Here is a 19,958-nt window from a genome sequence, read left to right as displayed (position 1 = left end):
GAGACATGGGGAGGGATACTTGGGGGTGAATTATCAGAGGGCTTTGGCCATGGACGAAGCCCATCTATTCCCAAACCCACTGATGCTGTACTGGGCCAGGGCTGCTCTGTGGGAATGTCTGGGAGTCCCTTCGCTGGAACTGGGCCAGGGAGAGACTCCCACTACTCTTGTGTAACCTAGCCTCAGCTCCCTTCGGGAAGGGGCCTCATGGACACCAAGGGCAGACACGCACCGCCTAAGACATAAGAGAACTCAGTTTATCCATGCCAGGGATGCAGGCTGTGGTTTGATGGTATGGGAGTAAGCTGGGGGGCACTGTGCCCTCTGCCTGGCCCAGGACTTTGCAATACTGACTCTGGGAATTGCCACCACTCATGGACCCACCTAGCCCAGGCAAGTCAGATTTTTGCAATCTCTCATCTTTAAAGTGTGTTACCCAACCACACACTGGGTGGTCCAAATAAATCAGGCATGTGGGCTTGGTCAGGCTGTACTTTCTGCTTTAGAGAGACAAGTCCCTAAATTCTTTGATACTTAGTACGGCTGGCTAGAGGAAGAATCTGGAAGATTTACCACCCCCCTCCCCTGCCCCTTCTCCCATATACCCTTAAAGAATGTATCCAGTCCTTGCTTATGGCCACATAGCCGGACTGCCATGCCCTTGGTCATGCAGACGGTCCCTGTGGGACCAGCCTGGCCCTGAACATTCAACAGTGTCACCCAGCAGGGCTCCCTGGTGACACACCGGGTTGGCACACAGCCATTTCGGGATCGGTGAACTTCGAAATCGCACGCACTTCCTTATGGTGGAATGACTGAGGCTGTCTCCCTAAGCCCTAAGGACTTGGTTCGGAAGCCAACACACCTGCCTCCTGCATCTGGCAAATGCTCAGTGTGCAGAGAGGATCAGGTTTAATTGAGGACAGAAGCCCCTCGTCCATCTCATGGATCGACAAGCTCGAGGTACGGACAAGGCATATCTACCACCCCTCCTGCCACAGGCAGGACGCCTGCATGGGGCGGGAAGGGAGGGGCTCTGGGATCAGGCTGGGCCCACAAGGAGTGTGTGCGGTGGTCTCCAGTCCTTTGAGGCTCTGGAACAGCTGCAAGTTGGTCTCAGGTCGGAGTATGGGAAAGTGAGGGAAGGGGGCTGCTCTCAGCACTTGGCAGGTCTAAGACGCCTCTAAGGCACTGACTGGTGTGTGTGTACGTGTGTGTCCTGTCCTCCAGACTCAGGGCAAGGAGTGCGTGTGGGGCTTGAATATGGGAAAGTGGAGGTAGGCAGAGGCAGAAGAAAGTAAGCCACTCACTTCTGAAGCATCCCTTTGAAAAATCCCAAATGGCTCGTTAGTGTGATAAAGATCCGGAGAGAGCTGGATGTGAGCTCAGTTTCGAACCAATCTGTTGGGCACCTCAAGGTCTGGAAATACTGGTTCTTTATGAGAGCCTGGTGGGGGTCACCTGGATGTAGGATGAGTGACTGCACAGTGAGTGCTCAGAGAATGCAGCCTTCAGAGGAGGCGCCCCAAAGTCCTAGCCCCTCTGCCACCAACACCAGCACCTCCGGGTCTATTGGGCATAGCACCTGGCTGCTTGGTCTCTGAACACCGCAGTGGCAGCAAGGCTCCCTTGACTCTCCCAGCTGCCAGGTCAGTCCTTCAAGCCGCTCCCAGAAAACACTGGTTGCTTGGGCGGCGGGGCACAATGCCTTCAGCTCCAAGCTCAGTGCTCAGTCCTGTCTGGGACGGCTGCCAGAAGCCCTGTGTGCTGCCTGAAGCCTTAAAGAAAACAGAGATGCAGCATCAAGATGCAGGAGTGCCAAGAGTCTGACCGGAAAGGCCTGGGGCAACAGACCTCTGGGGAGACCAGGAGGGGCCACCAGCTGTTAATCTCTGCACACAGTCAAGGTGCCTATCCCAGAGGGAGGGTCCTCCCTGGCCTGGGAGAGTCCAGGATGAAGGCAGGCTGGTTCAAGTTTAAGGCGTCTGGCCCTGAGGAAGAGAGTGCTTCTCCGCATGGAGCCAGCCCCCGCTCTCCAGACCGCTTCTCCAGCCTTCCTGATGGAAACTGCCCCACCAGGGCCCGGGCCTGGGCTCCTTCCACTGGTTCCCGGGGAGCTAGTTCAGCTGGTCATACCCTGGTTTCTTTCTGTACAAGCAAAAGTGCTGGATGAAGAAGACAACATCGAAGATGATGGAGAAGATGCCGAGGCCAAACTTGGTCGGGTCTCCGAAGATCAGTGTCCACTGGTCTGTAAACAGCCAGAGGGGATGGGGTGGGTTGTGGTTTTAGGTTAAAGCTGCTGCTCAAACAGCTGGAGCACGTGGGGCTTCAGGGAGTTGGTGGAGGAGGGGTTCCCTCCTCTGCCCAGGAAACCACAAATCCTCCAGATGCCAAATCCCCTAGGCAAGGGACTTGCCTGGTGGTCAGTCCAGTGATTAAGAATCCACCTTCCAATTCAGGGAATGCGGGTTCAATCCCTGGTTAGGGAACTAAGATCACACACCATGCTATGTGCTCAGTCGTGTCTGACTCTCTTGCGACCCCCTGGACTGTAGCCCGCCAGGCTCCTCTGTCCATGGAATTTCCCAGGCAAGAGTACTGGAGTGAGTTGCCATTTCCTCCTCCAGGGGATCGTCCCCACCCAGGGATCAAACCCAGGTCTCCTACAGTGTGGGCTGATATTTTACCATTGCGCCACCTGGGAAGGCCACGAACGGACACAGCCAAGTAAATTTAGAAATGCCCCCTATGTGAGCCTCACCCTGGGGTCTGGGACTGGCTAGGATTCCAGAGTCGGGAGGGGTGGTTCCCAGGAAGCCCCGCCCCACCGCCCTGCGCCTCCAGCCATCCAGGTGGGCAGCGGCCTGCAGGCTGACTCACCGTTGTTGTAGGACTGCAGGAACATCTGGAGGAGGCTGAAACTGCCCCCAGTGAAGTCCAGAAGCACGTTGCCAATGCTCCAACCCTCGGTGCTTTTGTAGTGAAAGTTCATGTAGGCCTGGGCCAGACAGACAGAGGGCGGTGAGGGGGCTGAGCGGCGACCTCCTGCACCTCGTGACTGTGTCCAGACAAGAGCGGCTCTCATGCCTCCCACTCCTCTGTTTGGACCTCAGCCCCCAAAACACAATGACCTTTGGACTCAGAGCTGCAGGCACAGTCTGCGCGGGTCTTGGGGTCTCATCTGTGAGCCAAGCGAACAGAGCTCTCCTCCCTGCCCCCCCCCACCGCACCCCAAACTCCCCACTCCAGCCAGGGGGATGGGGGGAGGGAAAGGGGTGTGTGTGGATGCTGTCTGTCTTCTTCATCCTTCGTATATCCTGGCTTTCAGGCAACTATGATTTGTTTCTTCTCACCTTCAAATGAAGATTCTCCCCAAACTCAGCCTGGACTTCATGTTGGTCTTATGAACACAGCCTGGGAGGTCCGATGACCTACTTTGGAATCCCAGCTCCACCATGGGAGCTGTGTTACCTTGGGAGAGTGACTTAAGTTCTCCTAGCCTCAGTTTTCCTGCCTGTAGAGTGGACTTAACTCCTTTCCCAGCCCTGCTGAGGCTCTAGGGGCCTCCACCTTGGGCTTCCCAGGTCCAGTCCACTTGGACATCACTCCTCTTCCAGGTATCAGGGCCCCACACCCTTCCTCCAACACCAGCCCACTCTGGGCTTCTCTGTGCGACTGCTCTTCTCACCACTCGAGGGTCGGCTTGGCCCCTGCAGTGGTCTTCTCCCAGTCAGTCACCTGTCAGGTCCCCTTCTTGGCCCTCTCCCACTGTCTTTCATGCTTGCTGCCACCTCTCCAGTTCTGGATGGTCCCAGACATCTCCACCTGAGGCTCCTGCCTCCCAGGTTTCCCAGGCCCAAGGCTTCCCACACTCAGGACTGAGGCCCTACTTCCCCAGGCCCTTCCCCTACTCTGAAGCCTCCTTCTCAAGCCCCCTGGGCCCCGATCCCACCTTCCTAGCTTCACACTGCTCCACCAGCAAGGCCTCCTCTGACAGCGCCTTTGTGCAGAATGCACTGGCCTGGAGTGGCCCCTCCTCCCCGGTCCATGGAACTGAGTCTTGCTGACCCTTAAGGGTATGGCTCTGTTTTCATGCCCTCCAGGGGAGTGGCCCTGACTCTGGCCAAAGCGTTCTCGTTCTTGAGTCCCTGGAACAAAAGGTTCCCTGTGCTGGGGAAGCGAGTTAAATGAGGCCCCAGATTCATGAGTAGAGCCTGTGGTTGTCAGTACTTTCATACCTGAACTGGTCCTAGGCCATTCTGGCTGTGGCTGAAGCTGTGTGTGACTCTCAGTCCCCGACTCTGAGTAGGACTGTCTTGAGCACTTGAGTGAGGGTGTGAGGGCCCGCAAGGAGGACCCTGGGTGCTGGTGGGCAGTCTCCTCCCATCTCATCTCCCCAGTATCCTGCTGTGGCTTGTCAGGGACATCAATTGGTGGTCATGAGCAGTGGTGGTAGGGTGGCGGGCAAGACTGAAGTCATTAGAAAGGTGGCAAAGGAGAGAGATGAGAGTGACCTACATGACCCCTGACTCTCAGAGCTAAGCGTGAGTCACAGAAGTGCCACCAACTTCCCCATGGGATTCCTGGGCCCAGGGAGGAGCAGGCAGAGGTCACAGCTGGCTTGGTGTGATGCTCCACTCCTGCTGGGCTCGCCGGCCTCCTCCTAGTTGCTTTCCAACCCACATCTCCGCCCCAGTCAGAAGCTGCCCCCAAGGGATCCGTATCCCTCTCATGCTAACAGCCATGGGAAAAGGCAGGCAGACCTTGGAGGTACCTGTGGAAAATACTTGACCAGCGTCACTGCCAGCTTGATGTAGGAGAAGCAGAAGAGAAACTGCAGCCACGTGGTTGCCCCGACCGCAGCCATGATCAAGGCGATGAGCGTGAAGAGCCAGGAGAGCACCAGGAAGCTGATGGCCAGCCAGGACACACGCTGGTTGCCTCGCTGGGGATCAGAAGGGGAGGGGGAAGGGAGGGACATGGGTAGGGTGGGGGTGGGGTGCAGAGAGCCCAGTACCACCCACACCTTGTCACTATCAGAGCCTCTGGTTCCATCCTTCTTGGACTTAGCAGAGCCCTTTTGCTTCTTGTTCCCACACTGCAGAACTGGGTCCCTCTCAGAACCCACCAGCAGTGAAGGATGTGAGGACCTGGCCCCCATCACATTGGAGGCCTGGCACATCACTGCAGCCCAGGCTCCTTCGGCCACCCGAGGGAGCCTGCTCAATTCTGGAATCTCTCCTCCACCCATGTACCATTCCCCAAAGCAGGCCTCCCTCATATAACCTTCTCAGCAAAGGGTAAGAAAACCCAGAAGGTTCGTGAAGGTGGGGATCGAGCAGCCCTGGCTGACCTTGCAGGTGGGAAGAGAACTCCTAACACTGTCCTTCCCTGCTGAGACAGTGGATGGTGGTCCTCCAGCCACACAACTGTGCCCAGGCTCCTAGCTCGGCCCTCCAGGGCCCCCTCCTACTCCCTCCACTGCCATCCCAACCACACCCACTTGTTCCCAGTTCCTCTAGCTGCTCCCTGGGCTTCACAGGTCTGTCCCCCTGCAGGGGTGGTCCACCCTGGCCCTCTTCTCCATCACCACAGAACTTTATTCATCCCATGGACCACAATTCAGCACCCTCCGTCCCCCTCCTCCCTGCTGAGTCATGGGGCCCACAAACTGCCCGCGTTCTCCCTGCACGCTCAGCTCTCAGCCTGCTGGGTGGTCACTGCCTCCCTCTGTGTCCCTCACCGCAGACCTGGGGGCACCCGAGGGTTTGGGCTCACAGGGCCAGGCACGGGGTCTGGTCTATGATCCAGGAAGCAGATGTGAGTGGACGGACACATTTCCCTTCTGGGGGCTTCCATGTCTGTGTAAAAGGGCAGGTGGGGGCCGGGGCAGGCCGGCTGCAGCAGGTGCCGGGGGCGCGGCTCACCTGGTACAGGAGGCACTGCACGATGACAACCAGGGTGAGGGCAACTGCGTGCAGGCTGAAGAAGACGTCATTACTGTCCACGGGGCTCACGCCGTTGGGGTATTTGAGGAGAAACTGCTCCTGTGTGGGGGTGGGGAGAAGCTGGGCGGTTAGGGGCAGCCTGGCCCTCGGCCAGCTTGGTGGGGCTGCGGGGGCAGGCAGGGCTGTACCTTGATGGAAGGTACCCAAAAGAGGCCGATGTTGAACACGCTGTAGGCCACAAACCCCATCAGGTTGAGGGCCACAAAGTCGAAGCTCAGACCCACGACACTGGGGGAGAAGGATAGGGAGACAAAGCAGGGTGGGGGGTAAGACTAGGGGCCGCTGGGGCCTGGAGGGCACAGAGCTCCCAGCCCCTCGGGAGGAGGGCCTGGCTCCCCAAGGAGAGCACAGTCCTCAGTCCCTCTCCATGCCCACCCCATGCCTTCTGACCTCCTCCTCCTCCTGGGGCTGTCTGGAGGCCTCCTTCAGAGACAAAGTGCCTCTCACCCTGGCTCCCAGTTCAGCAGCCCCTCTGAGGCCCACGTGCCTTGTTGGCCTTGTGCCTGAAGCCTGGGTCTTTAAAATCAAGGTGGGCCACCTTTCTTCTCCAACTTGACACGAACTCCTCCAGGGCTGCGGGGACCAGGAGCACAGCAGCTGCGGGTGGACCCCCTCACCCAGCCCCTTCTCCATCTCAACTGAGAAGCCCCATTTGGTTGCTTTCAGAGAGAGGGGCTGAACTGGGCAAAAGACCAAATACCCAGCACTGCAACTCTTACGTGGGCTCTTAGGACTTTTACACTTTTAAGAAAGGGCAGGGGCTTCCCTGGTAGTACAGTGGATGAGGATCTGCCTGTCAATACAGGGGACATGGGTTCTATCCCTGGTCCAGGAAGATGCCACATGCCAAGGAGTGACTAAGCTCATGTGCCACAACTGCTGAAGACGGAGCTCTTGAGCTTGTGGTCAGCAACACGCGAAGCCCGAGCACTACACAGGGAGTAGCTCCCACTCGCCGCAACTAGAGAGAAGCCCACGTGTAGCAGCAAAGACCCAGTGCAGCCAAAACAAATAAAAATAAAAGGCGGGGGTGGGGTGGATGGGTAGGAAGACAGAAGAGCAGAGGGAGAAGTTGGAACCCAGGCTGCCTACAGCTTCGTTGGAATGCCCGTCCTACTGGCCCCAAGTGAACCTGCTTGTAAAGCTCTGTGGGTTACCTTTTCCGCCTCCAGTTGGTGATCACCTGAGGGTAGAAGGAGACTGACCAGGCCACAAAGTAGATCCAGCCAATCACCTGGTTTATGATGCTGACGATGTTGCTGTGGATCACCAAGAAGCGTATCCTTGGGCTGGAAAGAACGTGGGGACCAGGATGAACTGGGGCTGGGTGTCTGGAGGAAACCCCTTGTGCTGGCACTAGCTCCCTTCTCATTATTTAGGGGCCCCACCAGTGGAGGCCATCCTACCTGGTCTGGTTGGAATGATTTCCATGCAGATAAGTGGTAACTTGTCCAACACTTTGAGACGTCACTCGAAAAGAGGAATTTGTCATTCCGGGAGGTACTACGACCTGTTAGAAAACTGAATCAGGTCCAGAGCCCAGTAGTTATTGGGACCTTAGTGAACGTCCAGCTCCAAGCTATTCGCTAGGGAATGGAGGGACAGGTCACACAAGCCCCTGCCTTCCAGGAGCTTCCTAACAGGAGGGAGAAATGTTGGGCCAATCAGCCAACCAGAATTCCCCTTACTCCAGTGTTAGACTTTGTGAGCAGAAGGGCCCTCCTCTGGCTTATCTCTGAGGGAAAGTGGGAGGGCTCTCTTCCTTTCACTAGATGTTTGATTTTGGACAAGTTATTTGAGCTCTGATCTCAGTCTGCTCATCTGTAAAAGGGGATGACACAAGAGTCTACCTTACAGGGTTGCCCTGAATGACATGATGTCCATAAAGCTCACAGCACCGACACAGCAAGCAGTGAACTGTTTACCATTACTACTACCCTACGATGACTGCTACTAACTCGACTTCCTTTTCTGTGGACGGCTTTACCAGATCCATAGAGAGGTGTCTGCCCCATGCCCAGCCTGGCTGCCAAGAGACAAACCGGAAGAGGTGCAACACGCCAGACACTGCAGGGAGAACACCTTTACTTTCATTTCTGTCCAGTGTTCATCGAAAGCTCTGCTGTAAGAAACAGAAACTGGAGGCCTGCCTGTAATGTCTGACCTCCCCATCGTGCCTCCTGATGCTCTCTAATTCGGAGTGAGGCAGGGAGCGGGATGAGACCTTCACTGGATCACACTGTCCCCCTACTCCCATCTCTCTGTTCCCTGGATCACGACCGGGCCCCACCTTCCACCCATGTCGTGGGCACCATGAAGATGTGGCTCACGGGGTTGCAGTGGCTTCTTCAGGGACTCTTGAACATGTATTTCGGCTCTTAACCCCTGAAATCAGGGGGCTTTGGCAGGACAATTGAAATGGTGCAAGTGGCTGCTGCAAAGCCTGGGATCCAATTCGTGGCCAGTGTCTTGTGAGCTTCATTTTCACGAAGCTTACTGCTCTTGGCTCTTTTATTTTCCTATCCTCATCAATTCTTACTTTTAGCAGGTTTTGCTGGCAACATTGTTTGTCTGTTTCTAAGTGGCCACCAAGTCCCTTCTGGAACTAGGCATCTGCCCTGTATCTGATCATGTCTCAATACTGCTGGCTTGCTCAGGGGCTCAGAGCTAATTTGCAGCCCATTTCTACAACTACTCAGGACCTCCTGCTGAGCCTCAGGGCTACTGCTTCATTCCTGTGTTTATCTTCATTCCTGTGTTTTTCTCTCTTCTGTTTTCTTCCCCGCCCTACTGATTTTTTTTTTTTTTTAATCAAGTTGACTGGTAATTGGCTTGAATCCTCCGTAAAGTGGAAGCAGTGTCTATTGAAATATAAATGTATAAAGGCTACAAATAGCTATTACTATTATGCCAGACAGCCTCTGGCACTGGTTTTTGCAGACACTCAACCAGTGGAATCCCAGAAGGGAACTTTGCAAACTTTAATGTGGACCCAAATCATCTGGGGACTCTTACTCATATGCAGATTTTTAATCAGTAGGTCTGTGATGGGATATTTCTAAAAGGTTTTAACGGGTAGAGATAGATTAGGAGCCTGGGATTAACATATATACAGAGTATTTATTATATATAAAAAATATATATATAACTAACCAGGGCCTACTATATAACACAGGGAACTATATTCACTATTTTGTAATAACCTATAAGGGAAAAGGATCTGAAAAAGAATATATATGAGAGAATATATATTTGTGTGTACATATAACAATCACTGTGCTGGGAAACTAACATAACACTGTAAATCAACTATTCTTCCATTAAGAATAAAATTTATAAAAAAGTTTTAGAGCACAGACAATGCTGCTGATCCATGGATGCTCTTTGAGGAGCAAGGTCTTCAAAAAAATCATCTTAAGAATTTCTTCTACGGTCTCAGAACCATTTCTGCCTCACATTTTTACCATCATCTTCCTAATTCCATTTTGATAGCATAAAACATCCATTGTCAAAGAGACTCACAAAGCCCTAAATCAGAGATAACAGGTCAGGGGCAGCCCCTGGTTAAAAACAAGGTGGCCTACTTCCACAAGCACTTAGTTAAAACCTGTTTTGTTATCTAGTCATTTTCTACCCATTCTGTTAAGAGTCATTACTTACTTCATCAGGGAGTTGAAGAATAGTAACATTTTTTGAACGAAATGTGATTTCAAAAGTGATCACCAAGGTTGCATTTAAAGGGCGCCTGTGGAGGACAAGAGTCTGGTTACTGCTGAGAAGCTGGACTCATTGAGGTCTCAACCTGCCCTCTGATTTTGTGGCAGGCCTGGCGTATCTCAGGCAATTAGGGTGATGTAGGGCTATGTGCTTAGCCCTGGGGGTTTAAGAGGTGGGGTCCCTTTGGCCAAGTGAGAACACAGCTGGTGGGAAACAGCCTGTGAATGCCATATGAGGTGTTCAGAGGCCGACAGGACTATGGCATTTGCTCTCCTGGGAAAGTCTTCCGGGAAGGGCCAGGCAGCATCCCCAGAAAGTGGTGAGACATGTCTGAGTCGGAGCAGCCTGTGGGGCTTAAGTCTGGGCTTCGAGGCCTGGAGTTCATCTGGAAGCGGGTGGGAAGCTGCTTGAGGATTCTGTGCTAAGGAGTGTGCGGGCGTGGCAGTATCTGGGATAGGATGCAGGTCTGTTACGATGTCTTGGTGCCAAAGCTCTGGTTTAAGGTCAGACATCCTAGGAGAGGTGAGGAAAAGGGAGGAGGGTAAAGAGAAAAAACAAAAACAAAACTAGGGTTCCAGGTCTTCATCTTGGGGCATCCTCATGGCTGGGAGGCACAAGCTGGGGAGAGCAGGGAAGGGTAAGGAGGAGGTGGGCTCTCTGGTACAATCTGGACTAGGTGGGCACCCTTGTGTGGGAACCAGCAGAGGGCAGCTGGAGAGGCTCTCAGATAAGGCTGACTGGGAGCCCTGCACAGTGGGATCCACCCAAGGGAGCTGGATGTCATCTCAGAAAGTGCTGTCAAGTCACTCACTCCTTCTCCCAACCTTCAGTCAGTTCAGTCGCCCAGTCGTGTCCAACTCTTTGCGACCCCACGGACTGCAGCACACCAGGCTTCCCTGTCCATCACCAACTTCCGGAGCTAACTCAAACTCATGTTCATCGAGTAGGTGATGCCATCCAACCATCTCATCCTCTGTCGTCCCCTTCTCCTCCCACCTTCAATCTTTCCCAGAATCAGTGTCTTTTCTAATGAGTCAGTTCTTCGCGTCAGGTAGTCAAAATATTAGAGTTTCAGCTTCAGCCTCAGTCCTTCTAAAGAATATTCAGGACTGATTTCCTTTAGGATTGACTGGTTGGATCTCCTTGCAGTCCGAGGGACTCTCAAGAGTCTTCTCCAGCACCACAGTTCAAAAGCATCAGTTCTTCGGCGCTCAGCTTTCTTTATAGTCCAACTCTCACATCCATACACGACTACTGGAAAAACCGTAGCTTTCACTAGATGGACCTTTGTTAGCAAAGTAATGTCTTTGCTTTTTAATGTGCTGTCTAGGTTGGTCATAGCTTTTCTTCCAAGGAGCAAGTATCTTTTAATTTCATGGCAGTAGTCACCATCTGCAGTGATTTTGGAGCCCAAGAAAATAAAGTCTGTCACCGTTTCTATTGTTTCCCCATCTATTTGCCATGAAGTGATGGGATCATGGATGCCATGATCTTAGTTTTCTGAATGTTGAGTTTTAAGCCAAATTTTTCATTCTCCTCTTTCACTTTCATCAAGAGGCTCTTTAATTCTTCTTCACTTTCTGCCATAAGGGTGGTGTCATTTGCATATCTGAGGTTACTGATATTTCTCATGGCAGTCTTGATCCCAGCTTGTGCTTCATCCAACCCAGCATTTCGCATAATGTACTTTGCATATAAGTTAAATAAGCAGGGTGACAATATACAGCCTTGACATACTCCTTTCCCGATTTGGAGCCAGTCTGTTGTTCCATGTCTAGTTCTAACTGTTGCTTCCTGACCTCCTGATTTCTCAGGAGGCAGGTCAGGTGGTCTGGTATTTCCATCGCTTTAAGAATTTTTCAGAGTTTGTTGTGATCCACACAGTCAAAGGCTTTGGCATAGTCAATAAAGCAGAAGTATATGTTTTTCTGGAACTCTCTTGCTTTTTCAATGATCCAACGGATGTGGGCAGTTTGATCTCTGGATCCTATGCCTTTTCTAATTCCCGCTTGAACATCTGGAAGTTCACAGCTCACATACTGTTGAAGCCTGGCTTGGAGAATTTTGAGCATTGCTTTGCTAGAATGTGAGATGACTGTAATTGTGCAGTAGTTTGAACATTCTTTGGCATTGCCTTTCTTTGGGATTGGGATGAAAACTGACCTTTTCCAGTCCTGTGGCCACTGCTGAGTTTTCCAGATTTGCTGGCATATTGAGTGCCGCACTTTCACAGCATCATCTTTTAGGGTTTGAATTCCATCACCTCCATTATTAATCTTCAGGACGCTCTTCAAATATTTAGAGGCTTGCAAAGGACCACTTTGAAGTCCAGCATCAAATGCTGGTCACTCAAGGAGCTAAGAAAAAGGCTCATGTGTCTTCCCCCTCCCACCAGAAACAAGGTTTCATCAGTTGCTGGGGGAGAGAGAGACCTTGGGACCTCGACCTGCAGCCCAGGGCCACCGCCTGTCTTTCCCTGGCTTGTCTTAATGTGAAGAGGCAAGGGCATCACACTTAAAATATGAATGTAGTGAATAGGGGTCAGCTGTGACCCAGTCGTGGGGCAAATGGTATGGGCTGAGGACAGAGCTGGTCCTGGGAAACTTACGGGAGGGAGATGCTGACGCTGGTGGAGCTTCCGTTTTCCAGCTTCACGATGGGAGGTACAGAGAAGTCAACTGTTGACTCTGGAACAACCCAAACCAATAATATGAGTCATTATGACTGAGAGCTCAGGCCCACGAGACACTGGGAGGAGGTGCTCTGACACTTGAACTTATGCTTTATAACCACCTCTATCCCCCAGGTGAAGACTCCCGAGGTTCTGAGAAGCTAAGTAAGTGACTGGGCGGGAAATTCCCTCTTTATGCACTTTCTCCTCCTGCTGCCAGAGACAGAGGGAGACATAGGCCTGACCAGGACATGCTGAAGCTTATTCCTCCCCCACAGATGAGCTCTAATGGTCTGTAGGAGTCACCCAGAAATAGAAACTACAGAGCCCAAAAATTGGTCACAAAGGAATTCAGCCACGATCTGGGACTAGAACACGTAGGCTTAAACCACCTCTTCAGATGGAAAGCACAAGGGTTTCCTCTGTTCGTGGAGCTAAAATGGCCCTGAAGAACCAGTCCTGCCCCTTCCTGTAGTCTCAGAGAGACACCTGTGGCCCAGTTAACTTGTTTCTCAAGAACTGCCTTTGGTTCCCTGTAAAAGTCCAGCTCACCCCATTCACTGATCCCCTTCTGGAGGCTGACTCTGCTGGGGACTTGGGGGAGACTGATGAACAACTCAGAGTTTCATTACCAGAGATTTCTTCTTGGCATTAAGATGTTAACTCAGGAGGAGGTAGACAGATAGGTCTCTGGGGTGAAGGAGGAAGCAGGTTTGGGAGGCCAAACACTCCAGGGCAGTTTGGCCACAGGAGTTACCTTCTCTTGGACTCTTCCTGTGTTCTCTGGGCAGCACTGTCCCATCCCTGCCCCCACTCCAGGTGTGTCTACTTCACTTCCCTCACCTGAGAGACTTCAGGGTGACTCACAGCCTAAGGTGTGATCTAGACTGGGCTGGGAAGGGGGCCCACAGGAGAAGGCAGGTGCCCATCTGATGAACACAGTTCCTTCTGGAGGCTGTGGCTGCAGGTGAGGCCCAGTCTTCCCCTCCCCAGACCCCTCAAACGCAGAAGATGAAGAAATGAAATTTTAGATGCTCAGGTTGGAAAGGAATTTAAAAGTTCCCTAATTGGACCTCCACTGTCTGAGCTCCTTCTCACTACTCCTCCCTGGCAGTTCCTCTTCCTCTGGCTGGACACCTGGGCCAGTGGCAGAGGAGGGGTGGGGGAAGATGGGGGAAGAGGCAGGGAAAAGGAAGAGTAAACTCATCTCCCACAAGGGAACTGGCCAGCCGGAAACTCACACTCTGGGGCCGGGCTCTGGGCCCTTGGGCCTCTCAGACTCTACCTGACCTACCTTCTCCCTGCCAGCCCCACGTGTGGATGCAGATGCAGGCTCTGTCCTCAAAGGACGTCTTTTAGCCCAAGATGGGAGGCAGTTAGGAAGCTGGCATCATAGTATCCTAGAAAAGCACATTTTAAGAGTCTGCCCCGGGGCAGGAGGCTCTGGATACCACATTGGAATAATCAAATGAGACTCCCCGAAGGCTCCTCCAAGAAGAGCCTTTGCTTTTAAAAATGAATCCTCATTGGCATCTCTCCCACTCCTCACCAGCCACTGCCTTTCTCTAATTACTACACCAGTGAGAGATGGGCAACGTGACGCCTACTGCAGACAGAAGAAAACAGAGAATCCCAAAAGGGGAAGTGTCGTGTCCACACAGCTCAGCAATGGTAGAGGCAGGATGCAAACCTAGGGCGGCTTCGGGTCCAGGGCTCAGGTCCTTGCCACTAGGTGGCAGCACTTCCAGATTCCGCCCACAGCCAGCAGGGGCAAAACACACTGAAGGTGAGCGAGCTCACTGTAGGTCCTCCCTGCTGTTCAGTCCCTCAGTCCTGTCTGACTCTTTGCGACCCCATGGACTGCAGCACGCCAGGCTTCCCTGTCCTGCACCATCTCCTGGAGTTTGCTCAAACTCCTGTCCACTGAGTCAATGATGCCATCCAGCCATCTTATCCTCTGTTGCCCTCTTCTTCTCTGGCCCTCAATCTTCCCCAGCATCAGTCTTTTCCATTGAGTCAGCTTCCTGACCACTCCCCAAAGCAAAGACAGGCAGCGCAGAACGAAGTCAGAAACCCAATTCTAGCTCCTTGATTTTATGGCGGTTTCTGACTTTTCCCTTATGACATTTAGGAAAAAAGACTCAGTGACACAATACAGCAGGGGTCCCAGTCTCGTTACTTTGTGGCTGTGTGACTTTGGGAGAGACTTCTACCCTCTCTGGGCCTGTTAGCCCTCTGTAAAATCGAGTAGTAGCAGCTGAATTTGTTCTTTCTGAGGGCAATAAATTCGCATGACTAATAGAAGTTTATTTAAAGCAAGCCAAGGTGCACGCATCCACACTTTTGGGCCTTAGTCCCAGAGAATATGACCCAGGTCTGGAGCTGGGGCTCTGGCATCCGTACTGAAGAACACCGGGCTCCATGGTGTTCTTTCTTTCTTGGAAAAAACCCTTTCTTTCTCGGAAATTGCTTCCCCACAGGTAATTCCCCACAAGTCACACCTTCCCCACAAGGTGTGACTGCAAGGTAACATGACTGATTGTTTAACAAACCTGGAAGAGCTGATCAGATGACCAGTATTTGCTCAGAGACTCAAGAGCCCAAATGACTAGCAGTGGAACCACTCTGCATAGCTCTGGGCAAGCTTTGGCAAGGGTTTGCATAGTTCGTGCAAGGTTAATCTGGAAACTCTGGTTGGGGGTTTTAAGATGTATTTGATATTTTTTTTGCCACACTGTGATCATGGGATCTTAGTTCTCCAACTGGGGACTGAACCCAGGCATGTGGTTGTGAAAGCATGGAGTCCTAACCACCAGGGAACTCCCAAAATGTACTTTAAAAAAAATTATTTTCATTTATTTTTTGGCCTCATTGAGGGGCATGCAGGATCTTAGTTCCCCAACCAGGGATCGAACCCATGCCTCCTGTAATGGAAGTGTGGATTCTTACCACTGGGCTGCCAGGGAAGTCCCTGTATTTGATTTTTGACAACAGCCAGATGATCAAAGTAATGGGCCTGGTGTCCTTGGAGGTTTTACACAGCTTTCATGGAAAGAATTTCAGCAATGTTTGGGCAATGGAAAATTGATGGTATGATACAGGACTTTAAAGGCCCCTGCCCTGAAGGTCATGCCTCAAGGGTACACAAACCCTGATGTGTTTTTTGACAACCAGCCCAGATTCTGTAAGGCCCCTAGCCCTGCTGAGCCCAGTTCCTCTGTCCTTCTCTAAAGGAAGGGCTCAGTCATCTTACCAGGGGATGCTGGGCAGGCTCCTCAGGTGTCTTTGCTTGGCAGAACTGGGTAATAAGGTGACCACCTCAGCTGCTTCTGCAGCATCTCCCAGGACCCATAAGTCACTCTGTGAGGTCCATGGGGTGGAACACAAGCTCTTCTCTACAGACATTATCCCAGATTTTTGGAGCTCCACAGTTTGACATTGGTGATACAGAAAAGGGAAAAGGGCCCCTGGGGCAGAAAGTCAATTATTTGTGAACCATCTGGCTCCCTGTAAAACTCCTGGACTCCAGACCTCGGTCTGTTCCACTACCTGGGTGGCTACCTAGCCAAGAGGCAGATGGACACATGCTCTCTGGATGGTCCTAAACCTTTGGCTGCAAACAAGTAAGGCTACCTCCTCCATTTCCCTCTACACAGCAGATAACCCATTTCTAGACTTACCACATTTCTCTATGAGCTGCATGGGGAAAAGGATAAAAATAACCAGCCACCTCCTTATCATGTTCCTCGATTTCGATGAACTAGGAAGAAACACAAAGAGGAAGAGAAGTTCAGGTTAAAGTCGGATCTGCCTAGCAACAAGTGGACAATAAGCCACCTGGAACCATGCATGGACAGTTCATAAAGGACTTTCACTTCACACCTATGACCTCACAGGCTCTGCATCACCAGCTTGGAGAAGAGGACCCCAGAGAGGATCTATCTTTCTGTGATATGTGGGGAAATGGGCTCTGAGAGGCTCAGTGGGTTGTGTAAGGTCCTACCCTGAGGAAGTGGACAAATGCTGAATTTTTCCCTCTTCAACTGTTTTGTGCAACCTAGACAACAGAAAGAAAGATGCAGCCTTATTGGCTGGGGGTTCTTTTATTTTTCAGAAGATATTAAAACTGTAGTCAGATATTTGACTCCACGAACCTATGAAGTGAAGTGAAGCTGCTCAGTTGTGCCCGACTCTTTGTGACCCCATGGACTGTAGCCCGCCAGGCTCCTCTGTCCATGGGATTCTCCAGGCAAGAATACTGGAGTGGGTTGCCATTTCCTTCTCCAGGGGATCTTCCCAACCCAGGGATCGAACCTGGGTCTCCTGCATTGCAGGCAGACGCTTTATCCTCTGCTCCACCATGGAAGCCCTATAACCCATAAACTTTAAGGAAAATTTTTTTCTTTAAATAGCTTTATTTATTTTCAGCTGTGCTGGGTCTTCACCACTAGTTGCAGTGAGTGGGAGCTACTCTCTTGCTGCGGTGTGCGGGCTTCGCACTCTAGGGTGCGAGGGCTTTGGCAGTTGCAGCACGTGGGCTCAACAGTTTTAATTCTTGGGCTTGAGAGCTCAGGCTCAATAGCTGTGGTGCACGGGCTTAGTTGCTCTGCAGCATGTGGGATCTTCCTGGATCAGGGACTGAACCCCTGTCTCCTGCTGCTGCTGCTGCTAAGTTGCTTCAGTCGTGTCCGACTCTGTGTGACCCCATAGATGGCAGCCCACCAGGCTCCCCCGTCCCTGGGATTCTCCAGGCAAGAACACTGGAGTGGGTTGCCATTTCCTTCTCCAATGCATGAAATGAAAAGGGAAAGTGAAGTCGCTCAGTCGTGTCCTACTCCTGCAACCCCATCGACTGCAGCCTACCAGGCTTCTCTGTCCATGGGATTTTCCAGGCAAGAGTACTGGAGTGCCTGTCTCCTGCATTGGCAGGCAAATTCTTTACCACTGAGCCACCAAGGAAGCCCCAAACCTTAAGGAAATTAATTTTATTTTCTGTCCTGGGAGAAGCATCTGTAGGTTAATGCCACCAACAGACTCTTGATTAGGACTCTTTCATTTGACAGGTGTCACTTTTCTGGGACCGGCAGGGATCATTGACAAAGGGGACCTGGTGTGGAACAAACCCCAGATCAGTCCTGGAGCAGTTTATTGGTTAAGTGAAGGAGATGGGTTGCTGTGTACCCATAACCCCCACGCATGAGAGGTAAACCAAAGGTCAGGATGGGGCAGATCAGCGTAAATATCCATAACTTGGTTTCTACATGCTGCTTGAGTGTACCGAAGCTTTCTCACCTTCCAGCATCCACCTCCCCACTCTCTGGCCTCCTCTGGGTGCCTTGTCCTTGGCCCTGTATTCCCATGCTCCCTTCTCCTCTGTTTTCTGTACGTTGACCTGCAGAAAATTGCTCTCTGGTCTATGTCGAATGACCCCCCACCCCCCACCCAACCTCTTCTTGCCGCTCTCTGCTCTTCACACCTGCTGATGTTTTCAAGCTCAGGGTTTAGTCTGTCCCCCAGGGCAGATTCTGGGTTTTCTCTGAGGACTCAGACGTGCAGAATCAGGCCTAACTGGCTCCTCCTTCATTCCACAGGAGTGGAATGTAGACTGAGGACCTCAAACTCTTGGACAAAAGAGTTCCCTGGTCCCAAAGGCTGACACACGTGGGAGGAAGGACATCAAGAGAGATAGAGACCTTGAGAGATATGTGGTCGATTAAAATGTTCGAAAAAGATCAAGTTAATAATTACATAAAAACTAGTGTCTTCCAAATGCTACAAAGTAGAAATGGAGAATTTCATCATGATGGGCTCTGTGTGGCATGATGCTCTTCCTATGTAAGTTCTATATTCCAGGCCTCCCCCAGATGCCACCTGCTTCAAGAAGTCTCCCACTCCAATCCCCTCCCCAGGGCTCCCTGGGGTCAGGGGTCTCCTGAGGCAGCTCCACCTGGTCAGGTATCTGGTTAATTCTGTCGCCTGTTCCACCATCTGGAACTCCCTAGATCATCTTCTCTTGGAGAAGTAATAGAGAGAGTGGCAAGGAACGTGTGTCCTGGAGAGTGACTGCACAGGCTTGAACCCGAGCTCCCCATTTATTAGTTGGGCTACTTTGGGGCATTACTTGACCTCCTCAAGCATTACTTGTCCCTAACGTAAAAACAGGGACAGTGGAAACTAAATCACAGGATGTGGATGAAAAATGAAGCACGATTTGGGGACCCTTCATGCATGCGTGCATGCGCGTTCTCAGCTGTGTTTGACTCTTTGCCACCCCCATGGACTGTCTGCAGCCCGCCTAGCCCTTGTGTCCATTGGATTTCCCAGGCGAGAATATTGGAGTGGGTTGCCATTTCCTGCTCCAGGGGATCTTTCCACCCAGGGACTGAACCCACATTTCCTGCGTCTCCTGCATTGGCAGGTGGAATCTTTACCACCAGCCACCTGGGAAGTACACAGCCCTTTTATAAGCAGTATTACAATTTCAAGAGGGAGGTTGGTAAGAAAAAAACGGTTGACAAACAATGCTCTAAAGTATTGATAAATACAACCCCTGTCGAGGGCACTTAGTAAGCTCTCACAAGGCCTACATTGGTATTTCCCTCAATATTGTTGAAAGAGGCAGGGGCCAGTATTACTCGCTTCCTCCAGAATGAAAGCCCCGGAGAACGGAGTGGGGTTTCGTCCGCCCCACTCCCCTTGGAGCCCGGGCCGGTGCTCAGCACCTCAAAAAGAGTTCCTGAAGTGGTCTGTCCTCTCAGTGTCTCCCCTCTGGAAAGCCATCTGCAAATTCTGCCACCGGATTCAAGCGACAACTAAGCAGAAGGCGGGGACGGGGCGCTAACCTGCACTGGAACGGAGCCTCCCAAACCATCTTGGCAGCACGGTGTCCCCTGCCTCCGCTCGCTACTACCATAGCCTTTCAACCCGGGGGCTGTCCGGTGCCGAGAGGCCGGGACCGGTGGCCGGTGAAGGAACCCTGGCGCGGCTGAGGGAGGCTGGATGCGCGGCAGGCTGCCCAACTGACTGGCTGTGCCAGTCTCTGGACTTCAGGGGGTCCGCCTGGGAAATGAGGCGGGGAAGGCGCGGGAGGCTGTCGGGGCCGCGTCGGCTCTCACCTGAGGTCCTCTAGGCTCAGGGCACCGACCAGATGGAACGCGGCAGTCTTCTCGGACTGTACCCGCTTCCCGGGGCCGGCTTGACAAACCGTGAGGGCTGGCCAGAAGTCACCTGACCCGAGCCGCCTGATTCGCGGACTACGGGCCTCGGCGCGATGCAACCTGGGAGCTGTAGTTTTCCCGGGCCTCAGTGACACGCCTGGGGGTTGGTGAGGAGCGGAGGGGCTCAGGCAACTTGGCAGGGATGGGGACTCCGGTATATGGGAGGGCTAAGTCATTGTTAGGGCCACAGGGGCTCTCGAATCTTCCAGGGCCTGTCCGGGAACTCCGAAATACTTTGGAGAGGGAAAGTGAAGCCTCGGCCAACATCGCACACCCTGCCTTGCGGGGCGGGGCCTCTAGGTCCCGTCTTCCCCACGCTCCTCCTATAACTGGGGCCCGTCG

At 52.4% G+C, this 19,958-nt stretch overlaps 1 protein-coding gene across 3 annotated transcripts; it reads right to left on the bottom strand.

The window, feature by feature from the left end:
• Nucleotides 1-136: 136 nt before the first annotated feature.
• Nucleotides 137-19,759, bottom strand: CTNS (cystinosin, lysosomal cystine transporter). 3 transcript variants are annotated; one of them, XM_055403801.2, is made up of 12 exons: nt 19,515-19,759; nt 16,080-16,159; nt 12,337-12,415; nt 9,672-9,756; nt 7,418-7,521; nt 7,169-7,300; nt 6,140-6,239; nt 5,931-6,050; nt 4,778-4,948; nt 2,884-3,001; nt 2,137-2,251; nt 137-1,778 (listed from the first exon to the last, which is right to left on the bottom strand). In XM_055403801.2, exons 2-12 carry the CDS (start codon nt 16,138-16,140, stop codon nt 1,730-1,732), a joined length of 1,134 nt encoding a protein of 377 aa, XP_055259776.2. In that variant the 5' UTR covers nt 16,141-16,159; nt 19,515-19,759; the 3' UTR covers nt 137-1,729. The 3 variants fall into 3 exon arrangements, with proteins under 3 accessions (XP_055259776.2, XP_088684914.1, XP_088684915.1); XM_088828788.1 differs by having other exon boundaries at nt 137-2,251; nt 19,515-19,669; XM_088828789.1 differs by lacking the exons at nt 12,337-12,415; nt 16,080-16,159; nt 19,515-19,759 and having other exon boundaries at nt 7,418-7,532; nt 9,672-9,753.
• Nucleotides 19,760-19,958: the final 199 nt, after the last annotated feature.

This window comes from Moschus berezovskii, chromosome 20 (assembly GCF_049115385.1).
Source record: "Moschus berezovskii isolate FMDL1 chromosome 20, NW_MosBer_1.0, whole genome shotgun sequence".
NCBI classification, from domain to species: domain Eukaryota; kingdom Metazoa; phylum Chordata; class Mammalia; order Artiodactyla; family Moschidae; genus Moschus; species Moschus berezovskii.
The sequence above is the reverse complement of the archived record's forward strand: the minus strand, read 5'-3'. Positions and strand labels throughout refer to the sequence as shown.

Bases quoted from the DNA above. Each gene is read 5' to 3' on its own strand.
- CTNS (XM_055403801.2), bottom strand. From the start codon at position 16,140: ATGATAAGGAGGTGGCTGGTTATTTTTATCCTTTTCCCCATGCAGCTC. The intron at 9,757-12,336 runs GTAAGTTTCCCA...TGTCCTCCACAG, and splicing joins AGCGTCAGCATCTCCCTCCC to GCGCCCTTTAAATGCAACCT. The intron at 6,051-6,139 runs GTACAGCCCTGC...ACCCCCACACAG, and splicing joins TTTGGGTACCTTCCATCAAG to GAGCAGTTTCTCCTCAAATA.